The 16,514-nt window shown below is 26.7% G+C and overlaps 1 protein-coding gene across 1 annotated transcript in view; it reads right to left on the reverse strand.

Annotated features, from left to right (window-relative positions):
- Positions 1 to 16,514, reverse strand: part of LOC111623464 (structural maintenance of chromosomes protein 2-like) — a 33,502-nt gene that overhangs the window by 6,484 nt on the left and 10,504 nt on the right. Inside the window, exons 8-17 of the mRNA XM_023366047.1 lie at positions 11,481 to 11,656; positions 11,280 to 11,398; positions 9,617 to 9,687; positions 8,604 to 8,635; positions 7,249 to 7,395; positions 6,495 to 6,699; positions 3,904 to 4,039; positions 2,194 to 2,318; positions 1,930 to 2,123; positions 1,706 to 1,849 (exon numbers count right to left, since the gene is read on the reverse strand). Of these exons, the coding sequence (XP_023221815.1) occupies positions 1,706 to 1,849; positions 1,930 to 2,123; positions 2,194 to 2,318; positions 3,904 to 4,039; positions 6,495 to 6,699; positions 7,249 to 7,395; positions 8,604 to 8,635; positions 9,617 to 9,687; positions 11,280 to 11,398; positions 11,481 to 11,656 (1,349 nt within the window). The remainder of the gene's footprint in view (positions 1 to 1,705; positions 1,850 to 1,929; positions 2,124 to 2,193; positions 2,319 to 3,903; positions 4,040 to 6,494; positions 6,700 to 7,248; positions 7,396 to 8,603; positions 8,636 to 9,616; positions 9,688 to 11,279; positions 11,399 to 11,480; positions 11,657 to 16,514) is intronic.

Here is a 16,514-nt window from a genome sequence, read left to right on the forward strand (position 1 = left end):
TCTGTTTTATTGTAAACTGTTCCAGATTTCACAGTATAATGTAATTCTTCAGGTTTTCTTAATATTGATCTTATATAAAGACATACAATTTATTTTTGGTAAAGTTCATTATAAATATCTTTCTAAAACAGGGAAAAACTAATAAAAAAAAGATTTTCTGTTATTTTAATTTACAAAAGTTAAAATCTCCTATTAGAACAAATCCATTTATCCTAAAATAGAAAAGTACACTGTGACATTAATATATATAAAACAAGCCTTTGTTCTTTTATATTCTTCAAATGCACTTTCTATAGTAATTACTAGTTATTTACAAAACTTTATTGTACACTGCTGGAAAAATGTTAGAGAACAAATACATGTGTAAACACCAAACTAGATACACCAAGATACTATATATAAGTGCAGAAATCATGCTAACTTTATTGACAAGATATGGCTGGGATTCCCCACCACAAAAAGAAACAGAACAACAAAGAACAGAAGAGTATCTTCAAAATATGAAAATATGATGACTTTAAATCTTAACTGATCCATGAATGCCTGCAGATCTGGCTAATCAATAAGGCATAGGTCACTTCAATCAGTAATGCAGGATGTGCATCTGTTGGGCATACTCTCCACAATGCTGTTCAGGAATTCTTTGTGCAGGAGTTGTCCCTATCACCTTCAATGCAATTTTAAAGTCCTGAAGAGTCCAGGGTGGTGGTTTCCTCTGTGCAACATGTCTTCCTAGAGTGTCTTAGGCATGTATTATCAGATTCAGGTCTAGTAAATAGGCATGCCATACCACAAGTATGATGTCCTTCCTCTGCAACTTGGACAGTTCTGTGAGGACAGGCATTGCTATCCATGAAGAGTCAGAAAAGACAAACATCCTTCCACAATCTTGTTATAATTTTTCGAAAGATGAGAGTATAATAGCAAAGGTAGAGAGTGGGCAGAAGATGCCTAATGTTGCTGGGCAGTATGGCGTGAACAGGTCTACAGTAGGCCACAGTTCAATCTTATTTAAGAAAAATACTGTATAATCAAGCAGCTAAAGGAGTAACAAAAATCACATCTGAGAAATAAAGAACATAAAAGAGTTCATAATGGAACCTGAAACGGATCTGACGACAGAAGAACACCAATAACTCTTGAATGAAGAACACCAAGAAACTTGGAGAGATATGTTTTCTTCTGGAAAAGAGAATTAATGCCAATATCTGTTATTAAAGATCCTTTGAAGAAGTGGGAAGATGTCAGAACAACGGTCTTAGAATGGAATCCAAACCAGGTTGAGGCTTGGGGATTTCTACAATTGCAATGCTATTAATTACTTACAAAAAATCCTGAAGAAGAGAGAAAAGCAATTGACATTAGATAGATTCTTTAACCCTTTCAAATGGAAAAAACATGACTAGTAAAAATGCAAGACTGTGCATGTATGTATTTTCATTATTACATATAAATAAATGTAGTAAGAAAGTATATATTTTTTTATTTTTGGCGGTCTCCAGAACGAATTAATTAAATTCCCATTAAAACCTATGGTAAATCGAGAATCGGTTAACGAACAATTTGGATAGCAAACAAAGCCTTGGAACGGATTATGTTCGTTACCCGATCACCCACTGTATACCATTACATTATTTATAATTATTATTATATAATTTTGTAAAAAAATATAAATTTTAAATTATGAGAATAAAATTATTTTTACTTTTGCAACTTTTAATTTATTTTCTGCTTCTACTGCTTGTTTCTCATAAGATGCCATGGCTTTGTCAAATGTTTTCAGCTGCTCTTGATATAACTGTAAACTTTTATTTAATTCTTCTGATTCAAGTTTCAGAGTATCAACTTCCTGTAAGTTAAATTATTTTTAAATATCTAATTTATTATATTCCAATTAATAAAAAACATTATTATAAAGTAATTAAAAACCTGTTGTTTTTCTTTTGCAAGTTTATTGGAATATTCTAATTTTTGTTTACATTTATGAAGGGCTGCTTCAGCATTTTTTAACTCCTGTTCCATTAATGATTTTGCATTTTTTATTTTATTTTGAAGTTCTTCAACTCTTTGTTCACATTTTTTTTTCATTTCAGTACATTGCAATAATTTTTCTTCTTGTTCCTCTATTTAAAAAAAAATGTTTGTAAATAAAAAGTTTTTTATGTAATTTAATTATCTTCCATTAATTATTACTTATTGAATTTCTCAAACTCTGAAGTTCTTCTAATTGTTGATGATGACTACTTTGTTCAACTCGTGACTTTGCTAACAACATTTCACTCTCTTTTAAGTCGTATTTCTGCTTGAAATTTCGGTAACTAAAAAATTAAGAAAAATCTTGCATATGAAAATTTATAAAGAAAAAATTCTGCAAACATTTTTTCGTGTATTCAGCAAACATACATTTATTAACAAAGATTTATTAAAAGAAACATAACAAAAACTTAAAAATAGAAGTTAGATTTTAAATTGCAAAAATTTAAAATATTTCACTATTGAACTAAATATCGATATTTGAATGAATTACGATGTTAATTGATGTAAAAAATTATGACATAAACAAAATTTATCTTAATCCCAGAAAAATTTAATAAATAAAAATAATTCTTGATGAATTGTTTTGTTAACAAATTAAAAAATCATTTTGACACAGGACTGATCAAAAAGTAAGTTTATGTAGTCATAATTAAAACCAAGTAAGTAAACTGATGAAACCATCACTGGTATACAATTTTCAGCATACTCATTGTTCTCAACAACTGAAGTTTGAAGGATGTTTTATGACATATAGTTGAGCAATGTCACAGAGAATCATACTATTTCTGTAAAACCAGTAAGTACAATACTTTCTGTGCCAACAAAGTTCACATAACTATTCAAACTTTGTTGTAACATTACTTTTTCAACAGAATTACATGTTAAAATGCTTTTGTGAATTGTAATTATCAATATAACTTGGGAAACTAAATACATCTCACAAAGTAGCTGATTAAAAATCATATACATTTATAAACATATGTCAGCAATAAAGCATTAATAATTATAATATTGATATAAAAGAAAATTTTACACAATAAAGAATATCACATTACAAAATTGTCATCAAACATTCTTTACATTGCTAAAAAATTGATAAGTGAAGTACAAAGATTGGATTGTTGGAAAGGAAAGAACATGCAATATAACTGGTAATAATAACTGTCATCTCACTCTGCAATATGAAATGACATCACTTTCATCAACTATATGAAAATTATGTAATACGAGAAAATGACAAGCTGTCACATCTTTTTTAACAATATACAGTGACTGAATTCCTCATTAAGATCATTTTCACACAATAAGATAAAAGGTAAGTATTGAGAAGTTTATTTTGGAAATGGTCACTATGCAGTGCAAGAGTTGAAGAATTTGGGATATCACAAAGTTTGTTTCTGTTAGGTTCCATGATTACTGCTAGATAAAAAGAAATTAAACTCATTTGCCATACTGTCTGGACTTGGTTCTTTCATATAATTACCTGTTCAGTTTTGTTGAGAAGCAGCTACAATGAAAATTATGAAGCAGTCATTCAAGTTGTTCTTTGTTGTATACAAACAATCAAAATTGATTTCTAACACAAAGAAATTTTCAAACTCTCATAATGATGGAAAAAGTGCATTTATTATATGTAGAAAAGTAAATAAAGGCACTATACATCAATTACAACTTGTAATATTTTCTTTTCAATGCCACTATTTAGAAATAAAATGATTGTGGTCAAAACATTATTTTGGTTAATTTAAACAAAACAAGAAGTAATTTTAAAAGCATTGGAGTCCATAATTCAAACTTTTAACTGAAAATCATGTTTTAAACAAAATTTTTAATCAATATAAAACAATATAATGAAAAAACTATTACCTTTCAGCTACTTTTTTCACTGACATCAATTGGTTATTTATAGCATCCAATTGTTTTTGTTTATTATTTAATTCATTTTGTATTTCTTTCAATTCAGACAATTGTAACAATACACTATTTGACTTCTGCATTGATCCTAAAATAAAAATATATTGAAGTTTCTTTACGTAATATGTTTAAAACATAATATATATGAATAAAAATGTAATAATTAATTTTTGTTCTTAAGTAAATTTTAATAAATTTGAAAACAAAAATATGTAAAATTTATTTGCAAAGCTTCATTAAACCCCACTGAAGCTTTCATCAACCTCTAAGAAGTCAATAGTGATCACATTTAGAAACTCCCAATACTGAGTACTTTTTGTACTCAATGCTTTTGGTGCAATACCGATACCAGTATCGATACTTTTCCTTGGGTATTGGATCTGGTGTTGTAACATTTTTCACATACAGGCAAGATCCAATCAAAATTGGATTTTCCAGCCCAATCCAAAACCTAAACCAAATCTTACTCTTTTTTGGTTAGCATAAACTGATAAAATAAATATTAATGACCAAAACTCAATAAATTTATTACATCAAATTTCATTTCCAGAATCTATATACAATATGCTTAGAGTTCAGATTATTATTTATAAATAACTTTCCAATTTTTTGAAAAACTTGAAAACACGTGAAAAACTTGAAAATATATTAAAATTTCAAATTAACTGATACAATATTGGTAACATATTGTATCAGTTGATTTGAGCTGATCAATAGCTCAGTTGAGCCAGAATCATTTTTTACTCAATTGTTTTCTAATTCAAATTGTCCTGTAACTCAAAGTTTTTTCCTGTCCCTTGGAGCTTTGAGTTAGAGTTGTGGCAGTACGCCATGTATTTTGTATGTAGTTTATATTTCATTTTAATNCCCTATAATTACGATTCCTATAAAACTACGAAAAAATATACGTATTTTGGAAATGTTGAGTCGGATTAGTGTAGAATCGATTAATTTTATGGAAGAAAACCTTTCAAACAGCCGTAGTCCGTAAACTTGACACGTGTCGGGCTGTGATTGGAACGACTTGTAAGAAATCGGATTCCTAATAAATTGGAACGTATCTATATCTTATAGGGGGGGTCAACTGTATTTCAAAACTACTTGTGATATGGTTATCGATACTTTCATGATATCAGGATGTTCCTAATCACATTGGTAAGCCCCATTATAAAAAAAATCTTAAATCAAAATGGTACATTGGTACAAAGCTAAACTTCTTGATAAATTAAAAGTATTATGAATGTTAAACGATTCAGATTCTTTGCCAAGTGATTGAAATGATTTTTGTTTTTTGTAAAAACAAACTAAAAACAGCTGTTTATAAATATACAATGATGTTATATCATTCTTATCAACTATAATATTGATTAATCTTTTACTTTAATTTTTTATATTAATTATATATTTTAAAAATTATTGTTTAATTACCAAAGTATTGATTTTTGCTAATGCATCATTATATAACAATAATGAACTATTTCTTCTTAAGATTCTTAAAGATGTACTGATACTTGAAAACAATAGAATTTTCAAATTTCATTTTACTTAAGATATTTTGAGATGTTTCTTGTAACTTGGCATTTTATATAATATTTATATAACTAAATAATAAATTAATGTAATTCATTTGATTCATTCTGTTAATTTATTACGTTTAAGCAATCATAGAGATACAAGTATTACTTCTTTATTCAATACATTATAGTAGAATTTTCAAAATACTATAGTCTATTGAATGAAATTATGCTTGTATAGCTAAAAGTGAAATTTGTTAATATATACTTATTGTAATTGTTCTCTTAATTTAAAATATGTTATTTTATAAAGTTTTAATAAAGTTCAACACTTAGGTGTAATCAATTTTGTTTTAAAATAATTTTAACATTAATCTATTCAAAAACTTTACAATAATTAAATTTATTTATGTCCTTTGGAACTTAGACTGAGACCGTTATTTTATATTCTGGTTGTCACTTTTCCTGAGCATACTGCAAGAAAATAGATCATAATATTTTTATCCAGTTAAATAAAATTATGAAACATTACAGTTTTTTTGTTTATTTAAAAATAACATTACGACAATAATGAACAAAACTGACAGCGTCTTTCACATCTTATCTGTTATTAAATATAAATATTTAAAAAATGCATTTTAGTTTGTTAAAGTCACTAGAAAACACTGAAAGCTCAGGGAAATTATTATTTATTAGTTTAAAATACTATTACAGAAATACAGGTTACTTAAAAAAGTCTCATTTTAGTCTGTTTTAAAATAATAATAAGTTATAAAAAATGTTTGAAAATTTTTAGTTAGTTAAAAATGCACTATAAAAAAAATTAATATATTTATTTTCAATTTTATATAAAATTAATTTCAAAATTATTTATTATATGCATTTTAATAATGTTATAAAAATTAAATTTTTATATTATTGTATAAATAATAATATAAAGAGTTGTATGTTGTATACTGTTATATTGCATAAAAATGTCTATTGCAAATATTTATATTGAAAAACAATATTTTAAATAAAATTTGTTACCTCCAGAAAGTGTTCCAGCAGGATCAAAAACTTCACCATCCAAAGTTACCGTTCTTTTACGAACACCATCTGCAAATGCAACTTCTTTGGCAATATTCATATCAGGACAAACAAGAGTGTTACCAAAAACATAACCCATAGCCACCTCAACTGATTTATTATATTCAATGAGAGAGAGTGCTGTATGAACATTTTCTTTACCTACCTACACATTACATAAAATTAAATTATACTTCTTAATCAAAAACTCTAAAGAGACATTCCCCAACTTACATAAATTCAACTTCACTTAATACTTAAAATAGAAAAAAAATTATGTTTTGTGTAAGTAGCAGTGAAGATTTATGCAAAGCATTATCACTTCTAATATTTTTGTTCAAATTTTTTAATATACATAAATTAGTCTATCTTATATAAAAAATACAAAGTACGACCATTTAAAACTTTCATAAACTGGAATAAAAATACTAGAAGATAAGCGGACAACCTTTATACATTCCAGCAAAATTATTTAATTATGTAAATATTTTTCACCTATTAAGAAGGTCTAATTAAATCATTTTGCTGGAATTTATGAAGGTTGTCTGCTTGTCTTCTAGTAAAAAGTACAAAAATCACAATATCATAATAATGAAATATAGAAAGCAAGTTCTAATTTTCATAAAATTGAATTTATTTAATGTTCTTAGAAATTGAATTCTTGTGTAAGTTCAGGATTGTCCACAATCTTAATTAATTACTACAAAAAACTTACAATTTTCTCTGCTTTTCGTACGACTTCAGTTTCTATTGGTCTATACATTATTTTATTAAGTGGTATAATGGTGTATCTTCTTTTAAGATTACCTTTCTCCAAAAGTTTCTTTCCTGTTATTTCTGTATCTACAACTACATTATATAACTAAAAATAAAAATATTTTTGTAATAAATTTTTAAGTTAATATTCAAAATTTATTAATCAAGCAGATTTAATTTAAATCAAGGCTATTCAAAATACTATAAATCAATTCAGAAACCAAATCTATATAATCGAGATGGGTTGATGATAATAATAATAATCACAGAACCCAAACAGTTAGGAGTTGAAAGTTGAAATTCGGTACACAGTTAGGGTACGTCATGAGAACATACACTAAAAAGGAATTTTTCATTTCTCCCTGCGGGAGAGGGAGAGGATTAAGGCTTAACTTGAAGAACTGGTTCTACTGTACTATTTTAGATGCAGTTTTTTTGCATTTCTGATTGCATTTCAGTAGGGTATGCCATGAGAATGCACACTAAAAAGGGATTTTTGGAAATTCCATCCCATAAGGGAAGAGGAGGAAGGAAGGAGTTTTATTCAGTATGAAGTGTAAATCATAAAGAAGGAAAATAAATAGTGGCACATATAATATATGTTTTGGCAATTAATAAATATTTTAATCATTTCCACTTTTTGGGTAACCCAAAAACAATAAATCCAAAATAAACAAATTCGAACAAATATTTGAATTCATTCCAAATTCGAAATATAATGTTCCAAACAAGTTTTTTTAAATTTTAGAATTGAAAATTAATCATTTTATTCAAGTAAGGTTAAAAATTTCTCATAAATTTGATCCTAATCCTATAATATAATCAAGATGGGTTGATGATGATGATGATGATGATAATAATGAGCACAGAGCCTAAATGGTTAGAAGTTGAAAGTTTAAATTTGGTACACAGTTTGGGTACATCATGAGAATGCACACTAAAAAGAAATTTTTGGAAATTCCTCTCACAGGAGAGGGAGAAGATTTAAGGATTACCCTGAAGAACTTGGCTTCTACTCTATTGTTTTAGAAGCAGTTTTTGCATTTCTGTGGGAAATCGAGCATATTTTTAGACTCATCTAAGTTTTCTAATGAACCTCGGAGGAGCAGTCCTAATTCTTGCACCCAATGAAAACAGGTTAGATCAGCTATATAACTATAAAGATTATCTTACGTAAAAATTTATCACACCGAATGATCAATCTATATACGTTTGTCTATAATGTTAACATATTTTAAAAAGCCTTTATTCCTCTACTGAACACAATTTAAAAATTTTTTAAATATGTTAGATTGGACACTCAGTGTGATAAACGCTTATGCAAGATAACTTTTGTAAATCAAATACTATAATATAATATAGTAGAATGGTTAGAAGTACAGAATAATCTGATAATTGTAATCTTTGCTGTTGTTATTTTTTGCCCGAGCAATGCTGGGCTCATCTGCTAGTTGATAATATATTATTAATATAGAATAATGTTACCAATAGAGAAGGAATTCTTACCTTTCAATAAATATTTTAAAAAGTTAACAAACAATATTTTTCATGTCAACATTAGAAAATCCAATAGAAATTTTTAAAGGTGCATGTTTAGATAATTAGATGAATTTGATTTTTATTGATTAATTTCAATTCTGTAATATAGTTCTAAGTCTTAAATTACAAAGCACAATCAACAAAACCTTTAACATCCAGTAACAAAATTTAATGTAAAACTTAACAAAAGTTTTCAATCTTAAACAAGATCTGCATCAGGTCAATATTCTATTCCAACTTGGAATGCTCTTGTAATATGTTATGTATTATATTTATATTGGATTTAATTTTACAAATCTTAAAAATACCATCAATTTTGTATATGTTTGATTTTACATTCTAATTATTTAAAAACATGTTTAAAAAATTTTTGAAAACTTGTATTCCGAGCATTCCAATATGTTATGTATTATATTTATATTGGATTTAATTTTACAAATCTTAAAAATACCATCAATTTTGTATATGTTTGATCGTACATTCTAATTATTTAAAAACATGTTTAAAAAATTTTTGAAAACTTGTGTTCTGAGCATTCCAATTTGGAATAGAATGTTGACCTGATGCAGATCTTGTTTATCAGAAACATTTGCCAAGTTTTACATTAAATTTCATACTGAATGTTAAAGGTTTCGTTGATTGTGCTTTGTAATTTGTTCCAGTTATTGAGAAGAAGGTAATTTATAAACTTTTTTACATAAAAAATACATTTGTAATAATACTGAAATTATCAATTAAAATGTGTACAATTTGACAGTATTTCTTTAAAAATGTAAAAAGTAAGCTACAAATGTCTGTGNCTTTTCTTCTATCAAAATTTTTTTCAGGATCTTGATATTCAAAAGTCAAATTTGGAAATCTAATAAAAATATTATAAGTAAAATTTATATATATTGATTTAAATAGTTAAATTAATATTTAAATCACAATTTATTAAAATCTAATATTAGAAATTCTTATTCAAATAATTTACTACAAAATTTTCATAACACAATAATTTTTATATGATGTAATTTGACATGAAAATACAAACCTTTTTAATTTATTAATGTAAATTTTGATTGTTGAGAATTTTTCAGTAAGCGAAGCAGCCATATCAGATTAAAAATACAGTAAAACCCCAATTATCCGAGCCTTGATTAAGTGAGGCTCCACATAATCAGAGACAAACTTATAATAGATGTATTTACCAATAGAGTTGAGATTCAAAGCTGAAGTTAACCAAACAAAACTCATATACTTAAAGTAAAATGAATACTGACTGACTGATCTACTTTTTTTATACTATAATTCATAAAAGTTTAAATAGTAACATGTATTACAGAATGATTTGTTTCTGTTTTATCATTTAACTCCAACATCAGACAAATCATTCATACTAAAATATAACTACAATAATAAACATTTTTGCCTGTGAGACAGTTTCAGACTTTATAGTTTATGTATTTTTCCTTCAAGTGACAATTTGTATATTTTGAGCTCTTCCAGTCATTTCAAATTAAAATTATTTCATGTATGTCTTATAATCTTAGCTTCTTTCAGAACGTGGAATCATACTACAGTAGAGCGTCGTTTATCCAAATCAATTGGGGACTGGGGTTGTTCGGATAACTGATTATGTACGAAAAAATATATTAACCTATCCCATGTTGAAATTTTTCTCCGTTGCATGTTGCTTCACATTGAATTTTCATCAATGTTAAGCCAAACATAAATTTTTTAAAATAATAATTGTAATGGCTATTGTATCGTTAAAAATTATTTCTTTATATTGTACAAACAAAATAAATATATTGAAAAATATAAAAACAAAAACATTATATTTTGGAAGTTAATCTAGTATCAAAAACGTTCCGATTCAGCACGACACAGTCTGACCGGAATGCTTTCAGTTAATCAGTTTTCAGATAAACGACACTCTATTATATATTCAGAACATGGAATCATGTTTAAATAACTGTTTATATATTTTACTAAATTATAAAATATTGAATATTTAAAATCTACTAATGGTCTAAATTTATTACCTACTTTATGAGTTTTCAATCTTCTGTTATCAAGACCTAATATTTTATTTTTATCTATATATATATATATTTTATTTAATATTTAAATTTAAAATATAATTGGCATCAAATAAATAAATAAAACTTTCAGAATGTAAAAATTCTCGTTTACTTGAGTCTCAGTGGCAAATAGAGAAATAAAGAGATCATTATTTGTAATCTCAACTGCACTAATTTAATGATTCAAATAATTTAAAGAAGCCATCCCTCATAGTTTTGAAATAATAACTGCTATTGTAAATAATTATTAATGAATGGAAATGGTTAAATCATAATAAATTACTTAATGATAAAAACCTTAATTTTTTTCCACAAAGATGCAATACAAGTTTCAAATTCAAGATATTATCATGTACTATAAAATATATATGTATTTTACTCTAACCTTGCTTCTTTTAAATCAATTTTCTGTCTGAGATTATCAATATCTTTGATAAGTCTTTTTCTTTCAGAGAGTAGCATTTCTTCTTTTCCTTCTTCATAATTTAATTTTTCCATTTCTTTCTAAATTAAATAAAATTTAAAAATTTAACATCATATTGTTAATTTCAGTAACTTAAAATAAAATTTCAAATTATTGATATACTTTAATTTTATCTAATTCTTTTTCCAAAGTATTATAAACTGCCAAATGTTTTTTATAATTTTCTTCTGTTTTCTTGGACTCTGTCTGCTTTTTAGTTATTTCTGTCTCAGCATGTTTGAGTTTCATCTCGGCTTGTTTACTTTCTGTTTCAGCTTTTGCCATATCTTTTTTAGCAGCTAAAAATATTTTTAAAAAATTATAATTAATGTATCAAAATATGAAATCAACTTTATTTAATAAAATTTAATTTATATTAAAATGTTAAGGCTCTTTGGTTATGCAGACAATTTCTAGCAAGTGGTATTAAAAATTTAATGCTTTTTCTATGTGGAAATCCTTTTCCAAAAATTCTCAAAAATGGATAGACCCAAACAATGTTTTGCTGTAGAATCCTATTGAATTCCTATTAGCATATTGTTCAGAATTCTGAAAATTAAATTCATTAATTTCCTATGAATTTTTAAAATTGTAGAAAATTAAAGAATTCAATTTTTTAAATTCTGAATCCTACATTAATAGAAGAATTAAATAAAATTCTTACACAAAAACTGTTTGGTTCTCTCTACTTTTATTTTTGAAAATTTGGAAAGCAATTTTCCCATAGAAAAAGCATAAAATTTTAATGATTTCTGCTGGAGATTGCTTGCATAACCAAACTAATTACAATTGGCCTTAATATATTGTGGAAATATTTGCTTATTTCAATGTAGAAAAAATTTGTTCAATCTGAAATTACATTGATAAAAATAATTAGTCTATTCAGTTTAAATATCAAATTATGAAATTAATACAATGGAATTTACTTATTGTAATTATTTTGGGACTTATCTATACTTATAACCAATAGATAACATTAAGCAGTTAGGATAAGTACATAAGAATACATTTAGTGGAAATTCTTGGTTTTTGTTGATTCTTACATTAAAAGGACATTTCAAAACATTTAAAATATTTTGAAATGTCCAAAGATTTATTAATTATTAATTAATAGTAAGCTATCCAATGTTGTTTGCTAGCTGTTTTTTAAAGTTCTACCCTCATCTAGCACGTAATTAAAGAAATGCTAGCAATTTTAACTACTGTGCTATGAACAAATAATGATTAAAACAACTAAATTTAATATTTATAGCATTGATTAAGACTGATAACTGACAAGGATTGAATGTTATCAGGCCCATGTTGAACTAATAGTACTAAACAGTTTAAAAGTTCACATTCATTTGCAGATAATTATATCTATAGCTGAAACTAATATAATAAATGCGAATTATGGTATGTAGCAAAAAAAATTGAGACAAGGATCTCCCCAAGACTACACATTTCACCCATGCTAATTTTAATCTTTTAATTTCATTACATCACCAGATGGCATGTTGTATGTTCATTTGAGCATATATGTAATAGATCAAACAGAAATGTTAAATGTATGGTGGCTGTTGACAGTTAATTGTCTATTTGCTTTATATGTTTATTTAATTATATTTTAAACACGTGGATGTCATGTTATTTATGTGTCTTGTTAAACAGCTTTTAAAAACCTTTTAGACCAAAACATTCTAACTGAAGAGGAAAATAAATTTTAGTTGAAATGCATTTTTTAATTTGTCTAAAAGATGTGCGTAACTTTGTAATTGTAGGTTAATACAATAAGTGGTAAAATAGCTGTTTGATAAGGTCTTTAAATATAATACAGTGAAATTTATAAAATTTAATTAATAATAAGACAGCAAGAAGCTAATTGTAATAATATATTTGAATTTTAAGAAAATCGTGTCTTTAAAACCACCAAAAATTTCTGATGTCCTTTTTTTTAATCTCATTAGAAGTAATGTTTGAAATAAATTGAAAATTCCAAAAAATATACATTTATTTATTCTGTAAGTAGCACATAAAGTTAGAAAATTACTGAAACTACATTTCTTATACTTCTCCAATAACAAAGGTGTAGTGATAAACAAGAATAAATAGTAACTCATGATCATATCTTACCATTAGTGCATAGACAACACTACATAAGGTTTTACTGCTCAAAATCATATCTCAGGGCATATCCCTGAGATATGATTATGAGCAGTAAAGCCATCTGTTGGGGGCCATTCAAGTATTACATCAGCAAAAATCTGCCCTTGTTTGATCTCCTTCCCATAATACCTAGTCATTAGAAATCAAGGTACCTCATCCCCTAATCATGTCATTAGATCAGAATTTAAACCATTTGCATATACACAGGAATTATTTTCAGACACTTAGGGAGTGGAAAGAAAAATGGACAGGTATAATCTTATGTCATCAAAGACTCACACATTGTCAGCAACTGTCAGATATAAACAAATTCCACTTCCTCATAAACTACTGATGTAATTAATACTTGAATGACCCATTGGTACTGTATAATACTGTACTACTACAGTGTGAAAGCTGGACATAGCAATCTGACAAGACTTTCTTCGACTTAAACTGTTCATTTTTAGGATCAATTTTATTGCATGTCAGAACATGCAATAAAGATATATATATATAAGATTGATTTTATTAAGTAATTAAAGTTTATATTATTCTTATCATTGATAACTTCATTTTTTATTTACACAATATATATTTTATTATTATCAGTATTATTTATAATGTTTTGTAATGAGAATTAATGTTTGTATTTCTTTTTTGTTTCCATGCATTTTAGGTTACTATCTTTATAAAGTCTTATTGATTAATTAGTATTATAAAAAATAGTCTAAATATAAATACTAATTTATTCTATCAATGTTTTCATTTATCTAAATATATAAAATTACATGTCCTGACTGACTGATTGATTCATCATTGCCCAGAGCAAACCGCTGAACCTAGAGGTAAAATTTGGTACACAGTTAGGGTATGTCAAGAAAATGCACACTAAGAAGGGATTTTTGGAAATTCCCCCACGGGGAGGGAGAGGATTAAGGCTTAAAAAGTCTTAGCCCCAAAAGGCAGTATCACAAACGTGGTTTACAAAGAGGTACTGGGGTAACTGAAACTCTATTCTTCAGTAAATATTTATTAGGGTTTCTCATTTCTCTGTCTTTTGCTTATCCTGGGATTCCAGGATAAAAGTAAACTGTTTTCCGGGATCCTGGGATAGAATCAATTATTTTTAAGGTATACAAAATATCTTGAAATTAAATGGTATAATTATTAGGTTTAAAGTTAATAAATACAAATGTATTCTGACAGTGAATGAGATAATTATGCTTTTTATTTGCAAAATTTCTTAACCTTAACACAAAATAAGAAAAAAAGTGAATTTTTAAGAAATTTATGGGATTTCCCGGGATAAGAAAAGTTTCCCGGGTTAAAAAAACAACCGGGATCCCGGAATCCCGTTTGAGAAACACTAATATTTATGTTTTAAGAATTTTCAGATAATGTCATTTATGTTTCGAAAAAAAAAAATTGAACTCAGATTTATTGTATCTCGGAATCCCATAATATTTGAAACTTGAATTTAGGTGCATAGTTTGAATTTAGTCCATAGTTTGAAACAAACAAAAATCAGTAATTTTACCAAATTAGTAAAAACTAATGATTGAGAATCTTAGTGAAGTACCGAGGGAGGGTTAATTCTATCAAGTTGCAAAATCCACATGGGCAAAGCCACAGCTAACAGCCAGTTTAAAAATAAGATGATAAATAACATCTTTTATACACAATCTGATGAGAGTATAGTTCCTACTTAGTCTTTTTGAAAAACTAAAATATGAAAACATTCTAAAGCAGAATTTAATAAGTTAGAATTTTGAACATATTTAGAATATGTTAGTTAGATTTGTCAACTTTGGATTCTTTTTTGAAAGTTTCATAGGTTACATAAACCAATTATTGCACAGAATACTATTGGAGAAATGAATTAAATTCTTGCTCAGAATTATTTTTTTGAATTTTGATTAGAAAAATTGATAATCTAAATAAATTTTTAAGATACATGTCAAAATGCCTTTATCCAAAATTCTGAAAGTTTTTTGAATGCTGACGTGACACAGCACAAATGGAAAATTCCACAAAGCACTGGGAATGTCCCAGTGTTCTCCTGTGTTCCTTTTGTTGGGTATCCCATCCAGCTAATAAACTTTATGAGAAATACTGTATATATGTGCAGATGAGACCTTCAGATAAGACAAGGTATAAATTTTTGTCAAAGTTTTATAGTTTTAGCATATATCTGTCCTATAAGACGACCCCCAAACTATCAACGGCCTATGAATTTAGTTTAGATCAGCGATCATCATCTGGATAATAACACTGTATAGTGTATATGGAATTACGTCCTATTTGTAATTTTTTGAAAGAACTATAAATTTTATTTTCTTGCATCTGGCAGCACTGCATTGCGATTGTTGAAAACATTTGCACTGATTCTGGCATTTGGGTAATGACTTGACTATTCACAAAAATGTCATATGGGCTATTTTATTTTGTGGACATACCCTACTTTCTACTATTAAATAATTACGGTTTTTTGGTTTTTTTATAATGATTTAATTTATATAAATTTTAATCTAATTTTTTTTTGAATCTGTCCTATAAGATGACTCCGGATTTTGGGGGTCTTTTTTTTTATTCAACTATTGTCTTATCTGTGCAGATTTACAGTATACATTATGTGTTTTTTTTTAATATTCCTGGAGTGTAGTTTGATCCTAATTTTTAACATGTATTTAACCCTTAACTGGTTTCGTAAATTTTACAATCATAACTGGTATCATGGGGGCTGCGCAGCCCCCAAGCAAAATTTGCCTTTAGAGAGCAAGTTTAACAATGTGACAGTTTAAAAGAGCATAAATGCTAAATGGAACCCTTCTTTAGTATAATCAACTTTTATTTATTTATATAATTTTCTTTACTTAATTATTACAAGAAATCACAAAATTGTTACAACTTTTGGTGTATGCTTTTTTTAACAATACAAAAATCTACCCTATTGTAAGTTTTTACCAAAGATATTTTGTTTTCTTATTCTTAAGAAACTAATCTTATAAAAAAGTATCTCTTATAGCCTCT

Source organism: Centruroides sculpturatus, unplaced genomic scaffold (assembly GCF_000671375.1).
Source record: "Centruroides sculpturatus isolate CEXI.00-Female unplaced genomic scaffold, Cexi_2.0 scaffold315, whole genome shotgun sequence".
Taxonomy (NCBI): Eukaryota; Metazoa; Arthropoda; class Arachnida; order Scorpiones; family Buthidae; genus Centruroides; species Centruroides sculpturatus.